The 22,898-nt window shown below is 39.1% G+C and overlaps 3 protein-coding genes across 3 annotated transcripts in view; all 3 read left to right on the top strand.

Annotated features, from left to right (window-relative positions):
* Nucleotides 1–22,898, top strand: part of LOC309354756 (vomeronasal type-2 receptor 26-like) — a gene marked incomplete at its 3' end in the record, with an annotated part of 89,688 nt that overhangs the window by 50,505 nt on the left and 16,285 nt on the right. The window lies entirely within an intron of this gene.
* Nucleotides 1,918–10,319, top strand: LOC309356055 (vomeronasal type-2 receptor 26-like; the record flags this gene model as incomplete). The annotated part of the gene is made up of 6 exons (XM_081887236.1): nt 1,918–2,129; nt 3,134–3,425; nt 4,194–5,054; nt 5,492–5,713; nt 7,386–7,512; nt 9,415–10,319. The coding sequence occupies 6 exons, from the start codon at nt 1,918–1,920 to the stop codon at nt 10,317–10,319; spliced, it is 2,619 nt and encodes an 872-aa protein (XP_081743362.1).
* Nucleotides 12,192–21,070, top strand: LOC309356056 (vomeronasal type-2 receptor 26-like; the record flags this gene model as incomplete). The annotated part of the gene is made up of 6 exons (XM_081887237.1): nt 12,192–12,409; nt 14,095–14,386; nt 15,055–15,915; nt 17,610–17,837; nt 19,272–19,398; nt 20,169–21,070. 6 exons carry the CDS (start codon nt 12,192–12,194, stop codon nt 21,068–21,070), a joined length of 2,628 nt encoding a protein of 875 aa, XP_081743363.1.

Genomic DNA, 22,898 nt, shown 5'->3' on the forward strand with positions numbered 1-22,898 from the left:
GGCAAAATAAGGATGTAGCGAAGGGAAGGTATGGGGAAGTCAAATTATTGTTGTATGTTTTTCATGTTTGTGTTTTGTTCTGTATTGTATTGTCTTTGATATGTGTAAAAACCAATAAAAATATTATAAAAACCCCCCACAAAACTCAGAATCAGCTCATGCTTGCAAGAGTGGTTAAAAATAATACTAAAAATTCTTCAGCTATATTTGAAGCAAGAGGAAGAACTAGCATGTCATTCAAGATGACCTTAACAGACTGGAGACGTGGACCCAAGCGAACACCAAGAATTTCAATAGGGACAAATGTAAAGTTCTACACGCAGGAAGGACCAGATGCACAAATATAAGATGGGGACATCCTATTGCAGATATTGTGCAGCATGAGGCAACTAGATGCAAAAAAACCTGACTCCTTTTGGAATGAAACAATGTCCAGACCCATTAAAAGGTAAAGGTAAAGGTACCCCTGCCCGTACGGGCCAGTCTTGACAGACTCTGGGGTTGTGCGCCCATCTCACTTAAGAGGCCAGGGGCCAGCGCTGTCCGGAGACACTTCCGGGTCACATGGCCAGTGTGACATCGCTGCTCTGGCGAGCCAGAGCTGCACACGGAAACGCCGTTTACCTTCCCGCTGGTAAGCGGTCCCTATTTATCTACTTGCACCCGGAGGTGCTTTCGAACTGCTAGGTTGGCAGGCGCCAGACCCATTAGATTGCTCTAAACTTCACTTGCATAACTTTCTTCAAAACAAAACAAAAACATCGAAGGTACATCCAAATAATTCCACACAAGAATTGTGCTGTCTAGCACAGGCTCAGCATCTTAGAAATAAAAGAATTTATAATCAGAGTTGACAAAAATAGCTCTGTCTCACATAAGCTCCATTAGCCTGCATTCCAGCCCTTAAGGCTGTTGAGCTCCCAGAGAGGCTTCTTATTCCCACAAAGCCTGAGAACAGAGACTCAGCCACCAGCATGATGGTGAATTTGCAGTTCAATAGCCTCCCATGTGATCTAAGGTTAATCTCTCTTGAATTATCTACTAGAGAACATGAATTATCTACTAGAGAACAACCCATCAAGGAATTCAGAGACCACTTTGTATACTTCAATGGAATTTCTCCACATTAAAGCCATCAGTAATACACATTTAGGCATTCCCCATTTCAATCTTAATTAAGCAATTATCCTTAACACATCTGGCTTGCCAGTAGTGCATGTGAAAAGGATCTAGGGGTCTTAGTAGACCACAAATTTCATATGACTCAACAGTGTGATGCAGCTGCAAAAAATAAAAGAAAAAAAGCCTATTCTAGGCTGCATCAACAAAAGTGTCCAGATCAATGGAAGTAATAGTCCTGTTCTATTCTGCCATAGTCAGTGCTATCAATGAATACATTAATTTCTTTTGTAGCTGTAGACTGAAGGCTTGTATGTCTAGTATTCATTCTTTGTTGTAGCTAATCCCAAGGCCAGAAATCATTTCCTATTAAACTACATGCAAAAGAAAAAATCCTGCTCAGATGTAGCAAACATGTATCCTTTAGGAATCCCACAGGGAATTTACAACTTTGAATTTCTGATTACTATCCTTTTATTATTGTTGTTGTTCAGACTATAATTAACCACTGCTTGTGAACAACCCCTTTGTAATTTTAGTTCCATTATTAAAATTAATAACACTATGTGGCAATTGTCATATCAACCACCATATAACACTTAGAGGGATTATTAGGGATTAGAAAGATGCATTTATTCACCAGCCTGCTTATGGGGGTCTTGCATTTGACATCGTTGGCTTGAGAACACTCTAAGCATTCAATGCGCACCACTGTAATCAAGCAGACTGCTGTGGCAATGTTATAAACTTAAACAGGGAAATATTTATGTAGAAGGAATATTTGCATCCTTGTGCAGGATGGTTCTAGTGCTGCTGCTGATACTGCTTCCTCACATGCCATACAAGGCTCACACTGTGAAATGCAGGATCCAGTATCCACACTATCCTCTTCACAAGTATCATCAGTTAGGAGACCTCATCATTGGAGGGATTGCTTCATATGGTGGCTTTATTGCCTATTCGATTGAATTCACTGAAGAACCTCCATCGCCACCTTTGGAGGATCTTATGTAAGGATTTAACTCTTGCTTGTTCTTAGTTCCATTTGTTTTGACAATAGATTGGTCCGTGCTAGAGTCACAGCCTCTGAACTGTGACATATTAGCTGAGGCTGTTCAAATAAATTAAAGGATACCTTATATTTTGGGTACAAAAGGCTGCTTAATTCTATATTGTCAAACCAGATTTGCATGTAGGTCTGGTATGGATTGGGATCATCAAGATGGGGAAAGGGGTTTAACTTCTTTCAAAACTACTTTTTTGCATTATGAATAGTCTCCCAGATTTATTTACTGATAAGGGAAAGTATTCACTTATCAACTCTACCATTCCTGCACTGTAGCTGCTTTTCAAAAACTTCTTGTGTTATATCTCTTTAGTGTTCATGTAACGCTTTAAGAAACTTGGTTTCACCAGAAGTGTGTGAAAGAATCAGTCCTTGATTAGATTTATGATACTGTGAGATTTCTCCCTCACCCTTAGAGCTTTACTGCCAGTTTCCATTCCTTCTGGTATTTCTGAGACTTACTGTAGTTTCATTTGAGTCAACAGTCCTGTTCTATTGACAATATATTCATAAGCAACTTGGTAAATAGTTAGAGTTGTGTCCAGCTAAGTCCTTCTCAGAAGAGACTCATTGGAATTAACGAGCCTGAGTCCTGTCCATTGAGTTCAATGGGTCTTCTCTGAGTAGCTAACTTAGGATAAAATTCATAAAAAGTGGAATACCAATATCATTATTGCTATTGAAGAAATTACTGTATAGGATTTATAAAAAGAAATTATCAGATTTTGAATAAGAATTCAAATATATGTAAGGCCTGCACATCTTGAATGAGAGTGAAGCATTGCAACCTGGAAGCATCCATTCTTTGTTGTGGGTCATCTCAAGCCCAGGAGTCACGGTTATTGTTATTGATTTAGCATTTATATATACACTAAAGCTAATTATTTCCTTCATAGCAATTATGCTTGTGGAATATGCTTCTGATATAGAATCTGACTCTCATTGTAGAGTATTGCCTAAGAATTACCAGAACATCCTGGCCTTAGCCTTTGCAGTAATGGAGATTAATGAAAACCCTCATATCTTACCCAACATTACCTTGGGTTTCTGCATTTATGACAACTATTACTATGCTAAGTGGACCTATATTTCCACAATGTTGCTTATTTACACATTGGAAATATTTTTTCCAAACTACAACTGTGATATACAGAATAAGCTAACTGCAGTAATTGGTGGACTGGACTCCCAAACATCTCTCGATATGGCAACTATTTTGGATGTCTACAGGGTTCCACAGGTATGATGTGTGAGTGGTGTATGGCAGATTAATAGTTTATTCATACATTTCCTTTGTCAGATAGCTCACTCTGTGAATTTATTAATAGGTTAACAGAACATTTTTGGAAGCTTCTTCTGTGGGACTACATTTTATTCCTAGAAGTGTCTAGGAAGATTTTGTGCCATAAATAATTTGAAGAGTTTCAAAACTGGTTGTTTATTGACCATTAATGATTATACATTTATACAAAACTTGTGTGGAGGTTACATTACATTGGCTGTGCAATGAGCATTCATCCCAAAATATTTGCATGCATTTATTTATTTATTTGTGAAAATCAGTGAGGTATACAATTATAAATTAATTAAAACCCCTATAAATAATAATTAAAGTGACTAGCTGAACAGCTGCAAAGACTTGTTGATATAAAAATGTTTTTGATGGGCACCTGAAAGTCAAAAGTGCAGGTGTCTGCCAAATCTTTGCTGAAAGCATGCTCCACTTGTGATACTGACTGACTCAAGCTGAAGTCAAACCTAACAAAGTTTATTGGTTGCAAGCCCATCAAGACATTCTCATACACAAACAATTAAAACAATAATATGCATACATGCAAATACATTATGCTGTAGTGGAATATGATTAAAATTATAGCATATCTGAAATTCATTGACAATGGCAGCTGTGAGCTAAATAAACATATCTCAAATGCTTCGATCAACTGGAATTGATAATTAAATGCTATTTTTATTTTCTAATCCATTTCACCTTCACATGTATCTTCAGCTAACATATAGCCCTGCTCCAGTGATACGTGATAAACACCCAGGCCTTGCCTTCTACCAGATGGTTCCCAAGGAAGAACTTCAGTATGAGGGGATTCTCTCTTTGCTTCTGCACTTCCGATGGTTTTGGATTGGGGTTGTTGTTACGGACACTGATGATGGAGAAAGATTTGTGCAAACTGTGCTTCCAATGTTTCCCCAGAAAGGTGTCTGTTTTGCCTTCATAGAAAGAGTTCCCACAACTGCCTTTATCTCTAACATTGAAAGTATGGTGAATCGGGGGAAAGAAATAAATTTTAAAGTGATGAACAGCAAAGCCAATGTAATTCTGGCTTATGGAGAATCCTTTTCTTTGTCCTATTTCAGGTGGTTGCCATATCTGTCAGATATAGAGCACCTGACAAAGAAACCAAAAGGCAAAATTTGGGTAACTACAGCTCAGATGGAGCTCACATCTTTTTCCTATCAAAGGAATTGGGATACAGACAAATTCCATGATGTTATAGCCTTCTCATATCAGTTCAAAGATCTGACAGGATTTCACCAGTTTGCAGAAGGTAGAAACCCTTACAGCATTTCTGGAGATGGTTTCATCAAGGACTTCTGGAAAAATGCCTTTGACTGTGTATTTCCAAATACAAATCAGGGTGAGATGGAGGGGAATATTTGCACAGGGAAAGAGAAGCTAAAGGACCTTCCTTTTTTCTATTTTGAAATGAGAATGACTGGCCATAGCTATAGTGTCTACAATGCTGTCTACGCTGTGGCTCATGCTTTACAGGCCATGTCCTCAACTAGGCTAAAACACCGACCAAAGTTGGATGGAGTGGATCTGAAGCTTCAGAATCAACAGTTTTGGAAGGTATCATATTTTAAATTTAACAGGGGCAATATTGTAAGTTCTGGATCTAACAGCATTAATCTGAACAGAAAGCTTTCTCCACAGACACTTCCTATCCTTGTAGTTATGTCTTCCTTCTTCTTTCCACCAGTTAGAATTGTAAATCGTTTATTGATCCCTCTCTACTTTCTTTTTTTGTTGTGGTTAACACTAAAAGGCTAACAGCCAGTACAGAAGTAAACATTGTATTTTTATTCCTAGAAAATAAAATAATAGGTGACATAAAGTTCTGAAGTTGCCTCTGCAAACAGATAGACAAACAAATGATGACATACATAACAAATATGAATGCACTTTTAGAAACAAATAAATGCATGGATTGTGAAACAAATGAAGTTTCTTGCTCTGTTCTCACATCTGTAGCATTTTCTAAACCTTTTATTATTATTTCAATATAGCTCCATCACATTCTGAGATGCATCTCATTTAACAACAGTGCTGGAGACAAGATATCCTTGGATGAGAACGGGAAATTAGCAGCTGGATTTGATATTATCAACTACATTCTTTTACCAAATCAATCAAAAGTGAAGATTGGGAAGGTAGATCCACAAGCTCCTTTCGACAAAATGTTAACCATCAATGAGGATGCCATCACTTGGCACTACTGGTTTAACCAGGTAGGCTACAATACATACACAGTTTGGGTCATCTTTGACTTTTGCTTGTATGCTGAATCTCAGTGTTTATAGTGATACTCAAGCAATTCAGTCTTGCTTCATTGTCACATCTTTTTGCTGACTATAGCATTAACTGGGAAGAGCATCAGAATTAGACAAATCCTGAAATCAAAGGCAAAGCAGGGTGCCTCATAGAAATATTGTGCTGGTCAGAGGTGAAGCAGAACCTGTATAAGGAGGCACAAATGGTAAGAGGAACTTGTGGAGTGCTCTGTGGTGTTTTGGCAATTCTAACATTAAAACAGTGCTATACAAGAATGTCATCATGCTAGGATGGAATGAAGGGGGAAAGGAGAGCAAACACCAGAGTGGAAAGGCAGCATACAGAAATTTCTGTGGTTATTGACATGTCAACCTTGTAATCACAAAAAATCATTTTACTCAGAAAGCAAATCCCTTTGAGTTCTCTCACTCAAAATCAATGTTAATGTTTATTAGTACAAAAAACCCTCGACCTCTTTTCCTATGATTGTGCAGTTTTCTTGCCAGGGCATCCTTCTCATGACCGATTTTCAGACAATTACTCACAAATCATTAATGGAGTTTAAGTTATAGCTTTTTTTTATTCATACCAAAATGCTAACAGCTGGCCTTGTGGAAAAATTGTCTTTCTGAAAACTATAGTTCTGAAATTCTGGAGTACTGATGCTGTCAGATATTGCTGGAAATTCCACCCAATTCCATAAAAAAAGGAAAGTAAAAGAAGGGGGGGGAGAGAGAAACAGTTTATATAAAAGCCTCTTAAACCATTTACCTATATTTTATCAGGATTCATTCCCTCTAGGGGCACTAGTGTGCTTGCAAATTCCATGAACGTCGGTCTTGTCTTTCTTTTTTTAAAAAATCCCAATATTGAATGGGTGTGAGGAATTGAAGCAGACTTGGATGGGCTTGGGTCAAGCATTATAGTTCCTCAGACAACGATTGTGTAGAATGAGTCTGAACCTAATGCTGTTATTGGTGCACTCACCTATTATGTATCTGCTTTAAATTTAGAAATATTACTTTCTTTTCTCCTGAGGTTCTCAAAATAATAAACTGCCTGAAGAACAGTTTATTATCTACAAATCAGCATTTTTTAAACAGTGGGTTTCTACAAAGAAGACACTTATCTTTAGGTTACATTTGAGCTCCCTACACAAAACACACAATAGAATTGCTATGAAGGTCCATGATACTTTCAGTACATGTTCACCCTACCATGTTAGAAATCAGGATTAACTATATTAAACACTTTCCTACTAAACCCCTTTGAACACTTGATTTTCTGCTCTGGAAACAGGAAAATAACAAATTAAATGTAGAACTAGTCATATTTTAAGCACTTCAGTTAAGAAACGTAAGATATGAGATCAGAAGTAACATTAGTTTCTGGATGAGCCAAAGAGAGTGAATAAACATACTAGAATTAAAATTATTGGCAAAATTGCAAAAAATGAAGTTTTTGAGCTATTTTTGAGGAAAATCGGCAAAAACGACACTGCCAACACGGGTTGCCATACGTCTGGATTTTCCCATACATTTTTTTTGCTGATCTCCGACTACAGTATTCCAGGTATGTCTGGGTGACCATCCTCAAGATTTGTTTTCTCCTCTTTCCTCTATGCATTAGACACGACCTCTTTCGTTATGTAGTGAGACTTGCCATCCAGGTTCTAGGAAGAAAGTGAAAGAGGGGAAACCATTTTGCTGCTATGACTGCTTCCCATGTCCAGAAGGGAAGATCTCAAATGAGAAGGGTAAGAACTATATTGTAGAAGTTAGTATTAAGATTGGCTGTAATCCAGAGGAACTGATATGTAAATATCATTTTATTTACTTGTTTATTAAGGGTTTTTCTTCACCATATTGTCACAGGGCCATGTACAATAAATGTTAATGCAGAATAAACTCACCATAAACTAAAATAACAGCAGATAACATAAAATCATAGAATGGTAGAGTTGGAGGGAACTCCAAGTGTCATCTAGTCCAACCTCAGCAATGCAGGAACCTCAACTAAAGCTTCCATGACAGATGGCCATGCAACCTCTGCATAAAAACCTCCAGTGAAGGAGAGTCTGAGGGAGTCCATTCCACTATTCAGCACTCTTATTGTTGGAAAGTTCTTCCTGACGTTGGGAGGTTCAATTTTGAATGGGATGTACAGCTTTTCCTATAGAGTCAGTAGAGAGAGAGAGGGCAGGTTAAAGGATCTGACAATCACACCCTAATGAGCCAGGAGCAAGCTGTGTTTTCTTCTAAATCTTTTCACTGCACTTATCCATTATTTTTCTGGTCATGAACTGTTGAAACGCTGCATGAGCTAAGTAGAATGCATCCTCCTAGCATGCTGTGCTCCTTCTGGGTAGTTTGTCCATCACTGGTCCCCCCTGCTGTACTTGGTTCTCATTTGTGACTTCTAGAAGCTGTCAGCATCCAATAGTGGCCGCACCCCGGGAACAGCTTCAATTGCCAGCTAACCAGGTGAAGGTAGCCAATGGCTACTTCCGTGAGTTAGGGACTTGGCGTTCATGAGAAGACAGGCTGCAGCAGACTGAATGGACAAGACCAATAGTGGGTCCAATGATCAAGAAGGTGGTTTCTGCACATGCTGTGGAGAGAAGTGGGGGGCAGATTGGACCATCAACCTGTGAAGGCTTCCTAATTACATCTAGGAAAAGGAAAACTCAGATCCTAAACTTCCTCTGCTTTGTGGCTGTATTCATTTATGAGGAAATATTCAGGAGTAAACCCCAAGAACAATCAATACCCCCCTGCCTTGAAAGGACATCTCTTGGAAAAGAATAAGCTAAGAAGTAATTCAGGCATAGGCAAACTTGGCCCTCCAGATGTTTTGGGACTACAACTCCCATCATCCCTAGCTAACAGGACCAGTAGTCAGGAATGATGGGAGTTGTAGTCCCAAAACATCTGGAGGGCTGAGTTTGCCTATGCCTGAAGTAAATCATACTCAAATCTAGAGCTGAGGCCCTAATGCACTTGAATGGTGTCTTCTTTGCCTCCTACCGGCAATTCCCACAGCCAAGCTGGTGCCAAATGTATTGCTTTCCTTTCTTATTGATCACATCAGTGAGGCCAAAAGAGGGTATTGTCATCTGGGCAGCCCAGGACCTCCACACACATGAACCAGGATTGCACCACAAAGTTAGGGAGATCCTTGGGAGTGCCAGGTCAGGTTGATAAGCTATGAAATGTGGACCAAATTTATCCCCCATTGCTGCCCTTGAGTCTAGAAATATCACAGGTTCTTTTGCTCTTTTCATTGAACAGGATGTTGTTTTCTCAGTCTTGGAGGAATAATTGGACAAATGATAACAGCGCGTCTTAGAAATCTTAGAACAGCTTTTACTCTTACTTCAAGATTTATAAATAGCTGCCTACTCAAAGGAAAATCAGGATTTTATAATCACTGTGATTTTAATGTAGTTGTCCTGTTGCATCACTGTCTTTAATCATGGGATATAACTGTTGTTTAGATGTACATATGGTGACTGTCACAAAACTGCCATGGACAAATCACTACTTCCAGTGTGTTAGGGTGGTAGGGCTACATATGCTTTAACTGTGCATGAGGAACATTTACATCTAGTTAGTAAGATTTGTGGAGTGAAGATTAACATCAGACTTTTCATTTTCAGATATGAATGACTGTTTTAAATGTCCAGATGAACACTATGCAACCCCCCAAAAAGATGCATGTGTTCCCAAGAAAGTAAGTTTCCTGTCTTATGAAGAACCTTTGGGGATCAGTTTAGCCTGTTTTTCTCTTTCTTCTTCTGTGATGACAGCTCTGGTGCTAGGGACATTTATAAAGCACCACAACACTCCCATTGTCAAAGCCAACAACCGGGACCTCACCTACGCACTCCTCATCTCCCTTCTACTCTGCTTCCTGTGTGCTTTTTTATTCATTGGCAAACCTTGGAAGGTGACATGTCTCCTCCGACAAACTGCTTTTGGCATCACCTTCTCAGTGGCTGTTTCTTGTGTGCTGGCAAAAACTATCACAGTGGTTCTGGCTTTCATGGCCACCAAACCAGGATCTAAGATGAGGAAGTGGGTGGGGAAGAGACTGGCCAATTTTATTGTTCTTTCCTGTTCTTTTATTCAAGCAGGCATCTGTACTATATGGCTTGCAACCTCCTCCCCATTCCCAGATGTTGACGTGCATTCTTTGACTTCAGAAATTGTATTAGAATGTAATGAGGGGTCTGTAACAATGTTCTACTCTGTTCTTGGCTACATGGGATTCCTAGCAATTGTTAGCTTCACTGTGGCTTTCCTTGCCAGAAAGTTACCTGACAGTTTCAATGAAGCCAAGTTTATCACTTTCAGTATGTTGGTCTTCTGCAGTGTTTGGATATCCTTTGTTCCTTCCTACCTGAGCACCAAAGGAAAATATATGGTTTCAGTGGAGATCTTCTGCATCTTATCCTCCAGCGCTGGGCTGCTGGGTTGCATCTTCCTTCCCAAATGTTATCTGATTGTGCTGAGGCCTAAGCTGAATAACAGGGAACATCTAATAAAGAGGAAGGCTGAATGACTGTTTGGTACATGTTGCTATAAATTGCACACCTGAGGGGTTTTTGTCTGCACTCAATATAAGCCTGAATGTTCCTCTTGCAGCACCTATCATGTTTACACTGCTACCTTTGTAATTTTCTGAATGGTTCCCTTATTGTGGTTAGATTTTCCTTAAAGCTTTCCAAACACACATGCTCAGTCTATAACGATATCTGCTCATGTTTCTGCATCTCCATGTACAAAAGAAGCCATATCACTTGCCATTCAGGCAAAAGCTACTATTTTATTTTACTTATAATTATAAAAAGATGTATATTCTGTTGCATAATAAAATATATCAAAGCAAAAAGAAATTAAAAACATTGCTTAGTGACCTCTATCTATCTATCATCTATCTATCTATCATCTATCTATCTATCTATCTATCTATCTATCTATCTATCTATCTATCTATCTATCATCTATCTATTTATCTATCTATCATCTATCTATCTATCTATCAATCATCTATCTATCATCTATCTATCCTCACTTGCGGAATGTTGCTATGGCGTATTGACTTTTATTTATTTATTTATTTATTTTCCTCACTTGCAGAAGGTTACTATGGTGTATATAAAGTGAGTGCAAATTGTGGGCCCACTGAATTGCACTTATTACAGAGATTAAGTGCATGTAGGATGTTTATGCCTGCTTTTGCAACATTCTGTTTTGCCTGCTCTTTTTTCTGCCTCTTATTACCAGCTTCACTAGGTCCTAGATAGCTTACAATACAGCTGGACCCTATGTGCCTTTAACTGTTCACAGTGTCATAGAATGCATTGTATCTTTCTCCCCAGAGCTTTGAGTGGTTCAGTTGTCTAGTGATACTGAGTTTAAAATATTTGTCTCAGTGTTTACATATCATCAAGGCTCTGTGCACTCTGGGAGCAGTGTATGGACCTTGTTAGTTGATCATTTAAGGAAAATTACAGAAGAATGTCCAACTAGAAGCAAAGGCAGAGAGGTGTTTGGGTCTTGCAACATCGAGGTGAACATTGGCCAATGGGCCATGGTGCACATGTGGTGTGTGTACACATACGCATATAGAGCACATGGTAAGGTGAAAGGAGTTTCCTTGGACCTTGCTGTAAAAACACAGCATGTGACAGGCAACTGACTCGGGAGCTAGGAAAGTTGAAATCCTCCCATTAATCCACCTCACTGTCCGGACCTCATTAGTTTTAATAAAGATAACCTGTTACCCATCTTTCTTGGGTGTGCTGGCGAAGGCTCCCCCCCCTTTAAGTACAGAAGAAGTGTGCGAGCAAAATCAATTGACCAGTTCACAAAGTTAACAAAAGTAATGCCTAACTTTCACCCAACTAAGTGAAAATTATAACTTCTGTTAAGATAGGCAAACAAATTCAGTTTCACAATTCCTCAGAGAATTGATAGATTTCAGTTGGTGAACATGTTTCCTTTAATTATCACAAGTATAGTAATTCTCCAGTTTCTCTATCCCCCCATGAACGTGGGCACTATCAAAGCTAATGAGATAGTCTGTAAAAGATAATATACACAAATCTTTCCCCAAATGATGTCCTCCAACTGTTTTGGACTACAACTTCAATAGAACCAACCAGTGGTGAATGCTGGAAATTGAAATTCAAAACATATGGAAGGTGCTCAAGAAGACTGACAATCTCTAGCGACCACAGCTAGAATTAGGGAATGTGAATAGACAAGGATCTTTCAGCATGATCAGGATTTTTTAAAAAAAACACAAAAGGTTTTCTTGCATTCTGTATTTTATACATATAAGGAGACTAAATTTGCAATATTTTTTCTCAATGATACTGTCATAGTAAGAATTTTTTTTTTCACTTTTAAGGCAATGTTTGTAGCAAGGATGGTGGCATTGTTGGTCTTGATGTTGATGCTACTTCCTCATGTAATATCCAAGACTCGCATTGTTAAATGCAATATCCCTGATCCACAGCCTCCACTCCACCAGTATCATCAGAATGGACACTTCATCATTGGTGGAATCGCCTCTCACAGCATCATCATCTCCAACTCAATAGCCTTCAGCCAAGAACCCCCACCAGCATTACCTGAAGAGCTTAAGTAAGGAATTAATAATTTCAGGCTTCTACTTTGATTCATACATTAATCCCTTATATACCATGGCAGGCAACTGGGTTCATTACACATGGCAACATATGCATGGGATTTCAATCCCTGGCAAAGTATTAATGCATATCATTTTCTAGATCCCTCAAATTAGAATGGAAAAAGAACAGTTGTCTCCTTGGTTTTTTTTTAAGTGGAGGGGAAGGGGACTTTGGTTATTTTTTAACCAAGGCAAGGGAATCTTTGATGGGCTGGTCCATCTCAAAAAGCCTTGATGAATACCAAGGTGGATTGAAGCTTTTAATTCCTCTGTCAAGTTATCTGCCAAAAATGTTTCTGCATGGTTACTCTGTCCCAATGTGTGACTTGTGCTCCGTCTCTCCACCTGCACCTTGTGTGTGTGTATCACAATCATTTTTCATAATTAATGTTGTCATAAAATAACACATGTATATTTGCCCACATATTTAGAAATAGTTAAATCCTCTTTTTGCCTTCTGCAAAAATGATATTTAGTATTCTAGAATATGATATATAAAATAGACATTCTTCTGAAAAAACAAAACAGATTTGCACACTTATCCCCTTTTATTCTCACAACCATTTCAAAGTTCTTTGAATTTCTCTCAGACATCTACTTTTCTACTGATGCGGATGATCTTACAGTTCAATGAAAGTGTGTTAAAGTTGTGTTATAATGTGATTGGTCCAATTAGCTCAATTTGAACTCTTACTGGCAGCAGTTCCTCAAGGTCTGAGAAAGAAATCTTTCTCAGCCCCATCCTCACATCCTGTATCTAAGATAAGTTGTTCGAGATTTAAGATATGTACAGGTTACTGTTTTTGAACACATCTAGATTATGCTTTTTCTCGATTTGGATTAAAGCTGGTTTGGGGGAAAATGCATCAAAACACTGTATTTCATAAGATGACACGAAGGAGCACATACAGGATAAATATGGATTGCTGCTCATGTCATATGCTGCTCATGTCCCAAACCAGCAGTGGGGAGTGGGGAGTACTGGTTGTATAGTAATTGGGAGTGTGGATACAGCCTTAATCTATATTTATCTGTATATAAAATGTTTGCCACTTTCCAGCTTTGACATTGTGTGATAATTATTTCCTTCTTTGGTCAAGGCTTCATGGCAATTTGGGGGTTGTAGTTTGCCCTCCCCCCACATTTAAATATGTTTTTTTTTTTTTTAAAAAAGGGACAGGCTACTTAGGTTGAAGCCATAAAAATTTATTCTTTGCAATGTAATTCTGAACTGATGCACTGTTACCTCTGAGATTTCTCAGACACGGAGTAGAGTTCATTCATTTCATTTAGTAAACATTGCAGGCATTGCTATTTTTCTAGGAAAAGAGGTGCAAGAACTCAGCATGAATGCCACCAGTGTTCTCTTATAATGGCAATGGCACCCACCTAAGTGGTGCTAGCACTGGTTCCAGCAAACTTTAGCTGAAAAAAGCCCTGGTTGCAGGAAATCTGTCACTTGGTTTCTAAATGGTCAGTATTCCTCTCATGTGAAGACAGAATCACTCCTTTGAGGTCTGCCCCATAGGCAGCCTAACTGACCTAATGACAAACACTGGAACTCAATGTAGAACATAGCTGTGAAGCATTTACAAAGTGTGGCATACTTTTCTGATAAGGAATGCAACTCTCTTTCTAGTGTGGTGCCTAAGCATTACCAGAACATCCTGGCCTTGCAATTTGCAGTGAAGGAGGTAAATGAAAATCCTCAGATTCTACCTAATGTCACTCTAGGCTTCCACATCTATGACAGCTATTTCAATGCCAAATGGACCTATCATGCCACAATGTTACTCACGTCCACACTGGAAACATTTGTCCCCAACTACATCTGTGACATCAAGCAAAACCTTTTAGCCATCATTGGGGGACTGGACTCCCAGACTTCCCTTCAAGTGGCAACAATATTGGATATCTATAAGGTTCCACAGGTGGGATATTTCTCTCTTGGTGTCCAGAATAGGGATTTACTCCATCTATGTTGTATGATGTAGCTTGGAAAAACAAACCTGTGCATTCCAAATAACCAGAGGGACATATTTTTTGCGTGAATGTTGGATGGGAGATTTTTTAAAACTGCAGCCTAATCCTGAGGCAGAAGTTTTTATTTTTCATTTCAACCACTGCAATGACAATTTGGGGAGCATTCAGGGAACGTCTTATCTTATATAACTTTTGGCTCTGCTTCAGGATATATATACGTCATCTTTTTTACAATTATGTCTCTAAAGAGTGAGACTTTTGAGCCAAGAAATCCTCAGTATTGTTGCAATTATCTCTTGCACCTTGAATCTATTGGAAATCCTTACACATGACACTGTTCTCTCTGCTTCTGCCAGCGACACATATATGGGTGGGTGTGAGCGGTTTCCTCACACCAAGGAATTAAGGAATTATTGTGAAAATAAGAAATATGTAGGGGGACAACAAATTTTGTCCTTGCTAAGGGCACCATATTACAAAAGTCTGCCCCTGCTTCCACTCTCTATACATGCCAGTTTCGTAGCACCGTTGGAAGAATTGTTGATATAACAACATGTTTCAGGTTAAAGTGGTTATCACTTCTGTCACTTTCTTCCTTCCTCACATTTCTCTTTAGCTCATATATGGATCTGCACCATTGATGAATGATAAAACTCCAGGACTTTATTTCTACCAGATGAGCCCCAAGGAAGACCTCCAGTATCAGGGGATTCTCTATTTCCTTCTGCATTTCAAGTGGACGTGGATTGGGATCCTTACCAGCAATGATGAATATGGAGATAGATTTGTACAAACTGTAGTTCCACTTTTCTCCCAGAGTGGTATTTGTTTTGCCTTCACTGAAATAACTCAGAAATTCACTTTTATCACAGAAGTTAATGCTTTGTTTAACAAGGGGGCAAAAATTCATGATAATATAATTAACAGCAAAGCCAATGCAGTTGTGGTCTATGGAGAATCGTATGCTGTGCCTTTTTTCAGATGGTTGTCATACCTGTCAGAACAAGAACAAATGCCAAGTAAGCAAAAAGGTAAAGTGTGGATTATGACAGGCCAGATGGAGCTAACATCATTTGTTTATCAAAGGACTTGGGATACAGAAATACTGCACGGGGCTCTCTCCTTCACAGCCCATTCTTGTGATCTACCAGGATTTCACAAATTTGTTGAGAACAAAAACCCTTCTAGCTCAAAAGAAGATGGTTTTATCATGGACTTCTGGCAACAGGCATTTGGTTGTGTATTCACAAATCAAGTGACTGGCAATGTGGAGGGAGATATCTGCACCGGGGAAGAGAGACTGGAGAATCTTCCTGGTCCTTTTTTTGAAATGAGCATGACCAGCCACAGCTACAATATCTACAATGCTGTTTATGTTGTGGCCCAAGCTTTGCATGCCATGTCTACATCCCAAGTCAAACACAGATCAATGGCAGGCCATGGAGAACTGAAGCTTCAGAATCAACGGCTGTGGCAGGTAAGGGGCTGAGCATCCTCTTCACTGTGTACCACAGAAGACGGAATGTTTGAAAATTGAAGTAGAAATCTACAGCGAAAATGAAAATATTAGTTTTATTCCAGCTGAGTTCTAGTCTGTGTTTTTCATTCCACCTTCATCAAGATGTTTTTTAAAGTTTTTAAAATAAATTTTCTTCTCCACATTCCTCAGATAATGTGGCTATATTTGTGAAATCCTTATGTTTGTGTTTTTTTGCAAATAGGTTTGACTAGTATATACATTTCCCCAAGCAATTTCATCTAAATATAATATATATTCTTTTCACAAATGAACTGCACCACAAAATTCAGAGAACTGTGAATTGGGCAGGAAATTGGTGTTTCAGTTCACATATTTGTTCACAGTTCACAAATTGGTTATCAAGATGCAGACAAAATTGTATTTCTCCTCCACGCTTTCTTGTTGGAATTGTAAAAAGATTTTGAAATGTGTAATTCCTTACAGATACTGTACTCTATTGTCCTATTTGTGTATGCAGGTTCTATGTACTCAAACCCTTTCTTGTACATTCTGTTTTATTTTTGAAGTAAAATCAAGTATTTCTGTATAGAATGTTCCATGAACTTGAGTTACATTCAATGCCCATTTACTACCTGAAAGGACTCACACACAAAAATTGGTCTACATTCTTTATGGGTAATGGTGAGTTCAAGGACCTCAGGATTTGCTTAGATACTGGGGTGTGTGAACATATGAATTATATTTATTTGCGTATTTATTTATTTATTATTATTAAATACCATGGCATTTCCGTTCTTCTACCTAGTTTTTCAGTTTTCCTCCCTAACAAACAGTAAGCAATCTTTGGCTGCTAAATGTTCTCAGTCCTCATTGGGATGTTTGGGGGGTTTGTACCCTCCTCAGTGTTTCCTTCCCTAAAGTCTTCTTTTGTACCTCTGCAAATCTTCCTGTTGTTGTTTAGTCGTTTAGTCATGTCCAACTCTTCGTGACCCCATGGACCACAGCACGCCAGGCACTCTTGTCTTCCACTGCCTCCCGCAGTTTGGTCAAACTCATGTTGGTAATTTTGAGAACACTATCCACCCATCTCGTTCTCAGTCGTCCCTTTCTCCTTTTGCCCTCAATCTTTCCCAACATCAGGGTCTTTCCCAGGGAGTCTTCTCTTCTCATGAGGTGGCCAAAGTATTGGAACCTCAGCTTCAGAATCTGTCCTTCCAGTGAGCACTCAGGGCTGATTTCCTCCAGAATGGATAGGTTTGATCTTCTTGCAGTCCATGGGACTCTTGAGGCTCCCCCAAACCTGCTCATACCATCCTTTTGCATGTGGATGATGGATAAGGATCCATATTTACCTCTGAACCTGCAGTATAGAAAGAATGATATGTAAACCCACAGTGTATATACCATGAAACCCATGGAGCCATCACTTTCAATAACCTATCAGTGCTTTTATGGTTGTTTGTGCATTTTTGAAACAGGATGCCATAATTATTGACAATCTGTATTTGAAAATTAACTTCAAAAAGTGATACACTTGTGGCTTCAAACTTATATTTAAACTGTGTTGTTTTCTAGGGAAAAAAGAAAAGAAAAAGATGGCTTCTATCCAGAATGGATATTTAGAATCTCCAGCCTTAAATATGCAATGCAACATTATTCCTTCCTGAACTGCCATTTCCTTTTCAATCTAGCTCCACCATTTTCTGAGGAGTATCTCATTTAACAACAGTGCTGGGGACAAGATTTCCTTTGACCAGAATGGGGAGATAGTAGCTGGATTTGACGTCACCAACTGGATTGTTTTCTCAAATCAATCCTTTCAAAGAGTGAAAGTTGGGAAGATTGATCCCCAGGTTCCTCCAGACCAAGGACTTGCTATCAGTGAGGATATCATAACATGGCATAACTGGTTTAACCAGGTAGGAGGTAATCATCAACCATTTGGGAAGATTCCAATTTTGAATGAACACTCCTTAATAATATACAAATGTTATTTTGTTTAGCATTTTTCAGCCCTTATTAAAACTGTTAGCTGTTGTTGGGATTGAAAATAGCAGAAACGGTTCTGCTGACAAACTGTCAGAAGCGGTTGTCAAGGGCAGGGCAGCAATAACTCACAAGGTGTGCACAGCAACTAGTCCTGTTGGATCTTGCCCCTATGAGGCAGTTGCAGGGACTGAAGATCCCCACCTTCCCACAGTTCCTCCCCCTCCCCTGGTCTTTTCCAAGCAACATGATACTTCATCACCTTGTCTGTCTCTGCTCTGCTCTCTTCATCCCTCTTTTGTTCTGAGACCAGGGGGGAGGGGAGATGGTTGCAGCAGGACAGGAAGACTCTGGATTCTTCAACAGCCTGCCTCGTCTCTCCCTTACCACTGACCTAAGAATAAAAATACAACTGCTGAATGAAGCAAGCTGCTACAATAAATGATCTTTCAAACAATCATGTTAAAAGAAGAGGCTACCTTCTTTTAAATGCTTTTCAGCGATTCCATCTATTTTACACGGCTACAGGCATCTTCACTTACCGGTAGTTAACAAGTCAGGTTGATCAAGAAACATGGCAAAACATCATTTCTTCAACAAGGACATTTTCCAGAATGTGCAATGCAATTATAATGCAATGTTGATACCCAGAGAAATTATGATGATATAAGACAGGGGTCATGATAGCTCAGTTGGTTGAAATATAGTGCTGAAAATGCCAAGGTTACAGGTTCGATCCTTGTATGGGACAGCTGCATATTCCTGCATTGCAGGGGGTTGCACTATATCAGGCATGTCCAAAGTCCATTTTGGGGGCCTAATCCGGCTCGCCAGTCCCTGGCCCCTGTGGTAGTTTATTTCCTTGGGTAAAATCCTAAAAAAAGCTGAACTTCAATCTTTGAAAAAGTTCAACAACTTTGGTTGGCCCTTTGGTAGGCCCCCATGGCCCTTCACTTCATCAAATCTGGCCCTCTTTGAAAAAAGTTTGGACACCACTGCACTAGATGATCCCCTGGGTCCCTTTCAACTCTCCATTTCTATGAAATGCTAATTCGTTCATCAGCTAATGAGCAGGATCTTCTCCTGTAACAATGCAGATTTCTTTCTCCCCCACTGTCTTCTTAAAAAGAAATGTGGAGATCCTGAACTACTAAGAAAGAAGTATGTCTATTATCTTAAAGTGCTTGGCAAAAGCTCTCTTTGGAGAACCATCTCCCGCTCCCACAACAAATATCACTCAAGATGGGAGGCTCAATCAGGAGTGCAGGGACTGTCCTTTGCTACTTCAAAAATGTCTCAGAAACTTGAGGATTATGGCTATATTATTCTGAGAATCGCATTTTCTCTCTCTTTCATTTCTGAATTAGACACTGCCTAAATCTGTATGCTCTGCCAGTTGTCATCCTGGTTCTAGCAAGAAAATGAAAGAAGGGGAGCCATTTTGCTGCTATGACTGCACCCCATGTCCAGAAGGGAAGATTACAACCCAGGAGGGTAAGAAATATATGCACAAATTTATATACAGTTCCCTAAAATAAAGAAAAATAGCCACAGGAAACAATATATTCACCAAGGTTCTTGGTTCCAGTTTTTGAAACTTGGTAGAAAGATTTGGGTGGCAATGTACCTAATCGTTTAGTAAACATATTTTTACACACAGCTTCATTAAATTGATTATTATTATTTTTTTAAAAAATCCTCTTAAAAATGTATGTAAATCTGCATTTTCTCTCAATATGTGTTTAGCAGTATCCATCCAAGTTCTTTTCAATTGTGCATTTACATTCAGATGTATATTTTAAAACTTTAAGCTTCAGGTAATCAAGTCATAATATTTTGAGAAATCCAGCAAAGAGCTAACTTCCAATCTGCACATACAGAGGTTTGCTAAGATTGAATACTTTTTAATTTACTGATTAAGCATACACATAAGTATGCAGTGACACATTCCCTCTATTATGCTTTAGAGAGGGGGCTACAGAATATTGACTGGAAACCCTTGGTTAGTTCTTGACAATGTGAAGTCAATCAGGAAGCATTTCCAACCCTTCTGCATTTTCACTCAGTTAACTATGTACTTCTGATTGGCTGCCTAAGCAGGATGGACTCCATCATTCACAATTGTAAATTTTAATTGTATATTCATGAAACCATTTTTGTTTTTGTTTTTTAAATGGAATAAAAAAAAGAAAAGAAGGAAAAGTCACAGTATGTTGAGGAAACGTCATATTTTTGAGATTAATACAAAATATTTTCTTTTTCAGATATGATTGACTGTTATAAGTGTGAAGACAAAAAATATCCAAACCGAAATAGGAATTTATGTATTCCCAAGAGTACAAGTTTCTTGTCCTATGAAGATCCTTTGGGTATCAGTTTAACCTCTTTTGCTCTTTCCTTTGCTTTCATTACAGCACTTGTGCTGGGGACATTTATGAAGCACCATCACACTCCCATTGTCAAAGCCAACAACTGGATCCTGACCTACACTCTCCTCATTTCCCTCCTTCTCTGTTTCACTTGTGCATTGCTATTTATTGGCCAGCCTCAGGTGGTGACATGTCTGCTCCGTCAGACTGTTTTTGGCATCATCTTCTCAGTGGCTGTTTCCTGTGTGTTAGCAAAAACCATCACAGTGGTTCTGGCTTTCATGGCTACCAAGCCTGGATCTAGGATGAGGAAGTGGGTGGGGAAAGGAATGGCAAACTCTGTTGTTCTTTCCTGCTCTGTTATTCAAGCAGCCATCTGCACTATGTGGCTGGTGATCTCTCCTCCTTTCCCTGATGTTGACTTCAACTCAGTGGCTGGAGAAATTGTATTAGAGTGTAATGAGGGGTCTGTGGCTATGTTCTACTGTGTTTTGGGCTACATGGGCTTTCTGGCTCTTGTGAGCTTCACTGTGGCTTTCTTTGCCAGAAAATTGCCTGATAGTTTCAACGAGGCCAAGTTTATCACTTTCAGCATGTTGCTATTTTGCAGTGTTTGGCTTTCTTTTGTCCCAACCTACTTGAGCATGAAGGGAAAATATGTGGTGGCTGTGGAGATCTTCTCTATCTTGGCGTCCAGTGCTGGATTGCTGGGTTGCATCTTTGCTCCAAAATATTACATTATTGTGTTGAGGCCTGAGCTGAACAGCAGGGATCTGCTAATAAGAAGGAAAACATGAAAATTGAACAGATCTCTGTCATTTTTTAATGATCTGCTGTATAAAGGTTTGTCTGCATTGGCCCTCCATCTTTGGAAGCCCCAGGCTAAAATGGGTTGCAGTATCTTCAGAGGTGTCCAAATTTTCAATGTTTCTGTCTACTATCTTCATTAATGCACATTTCACTTTAGGAAAAAAATGTTTTAATGCAGTTTTCATTTTGGTTCTATATACAGCATTCAGGTGTGGGTATCACTGTTCTGATGGTTTAAAACATAGAGTAAAACTTCCATTTTGGTAACCACTATACTAAGTTTGGCAACAATAGTTTCAAATTTTCAAATCCATGCACTTTTGAAAAATCTGGTCCATCATCTTTATTCAAAATGGCTTCCAAAAGTATCCAAACATAGAGTCAACCCAACGCCTAAATTTCAATACCCATCATGTCAAATTGGACAATGATAACTCCAGAAGTATCCCAAACAGTACAGTTTGGAATGGTTTGGTCTAACACCTTTATTCAAAATGGCATATGATGCTTTCCAATGATTCATGAAAACTAGCTCAACGTGGGGCTCAAACCCATGACTCTGAGATTAATAGTCTCATGCTCTACCGACTGAGATATCTCCACACTGTCCTTTGTTGTCTAACTAAATGAATGAGAAATGCTATTTTAATATAACAAGTATGTTTTTTTAGCAATTCAACAGGGAAAGCCCAACTTTTAATTGGTAACTCTCTTCCCAAAAGGAGTTTGCTGCTATCCAGCACATACCCTTATATTTGCAGTGACCACTAGAAAAACCAATAGGATGCCATAGATATAAACCATGCAGCATTCAAAGTTTGGTACTCAGAATGATATCATCGCTGGCTATACTTCTTGTACTACTTCCACCCATGGTGTGCAAGTCTCACATCATTAAATGCATGGTTGATGATCTACACGATCCACTTCATGAGTATCATCAGAAGGGAGACCTAATCATTGGAGCCATTGCTTCTCAGACCTTCATCATCTCTGAATCAATAATATTCAATGAAGAACCCCCACCAACATTGTTTGAAGAGCTTGCGTGAGGAGCTATCTTTTAAAAAACAAACGCAAATTGATGTATAATTTAATTCCTATTGTAGTTGTTCTTAGCAGTGTAGGGTGCTAGGAGAACTGTGATTTTTGGCTGGTGTTGTATGTATACAAAATGTAAAGGCAAAATACATAGCACTTGTGTATTCCTAAGAGGACAAATTTCTTGTCTTATGAAGAATCATTGGGTCTTAGTTTAGCCTCTTTAGTTCTTTCTTTTTCTGTGATCACAGCTCTAGTGCTAGGAATATTAATGAATCACCACAACCACCCCATTGTCAAAGCCAACAACCGGGATCTTACATACATTCTTCTCATCTCTCTCCTGCTCTGCTTCCTTTGTGCATTTCTGTTTATTGGACAACCCCATAAGTCTCCTCCGACAAACTGCTTTTGGCATCACCTTCTCAGAGGCTGTTTCTTCTGTACTGGCAAAAACCATCACGGTGGTTCTGGCTTTCATGGCCACCAAACCAGGATCCAAAATGAAGAAGTGGGTTGGGAAGAGTCTGGCCAACATTATTGTTCTTTCCTGCTCCCTCCTCCAAGCAACTATTTGCACTGTGTGGCTTGCAACCTCTCCTCCATTCCCAGAGGAGAATGTCTGAAGAAATTATACTAGAGTGTAATGAGGGTTCTGTGATTCTGTTTTATTGTGTCTTGGGCTACCTAGGCTACCTGTCCTTAGTCAGCTTCACTGTAGCTTTCCTTGCCCGGAAGTTACCAGACAGTTTCAATGAAGTCAGGTTTATCACT

The sequence above is a fragment of the Podarcis melisellensis genome (genome assembly GCF_964234715.1).
Source record: "Podarcis melisellensis genome assembly, chromosome: 13".
Lineage (NCBI taxonomy): Eukaryota > Metazoa > Chordata > Lepidosauria > Squamata > Lacertidae > Podarcis > Podarcis melisellensis.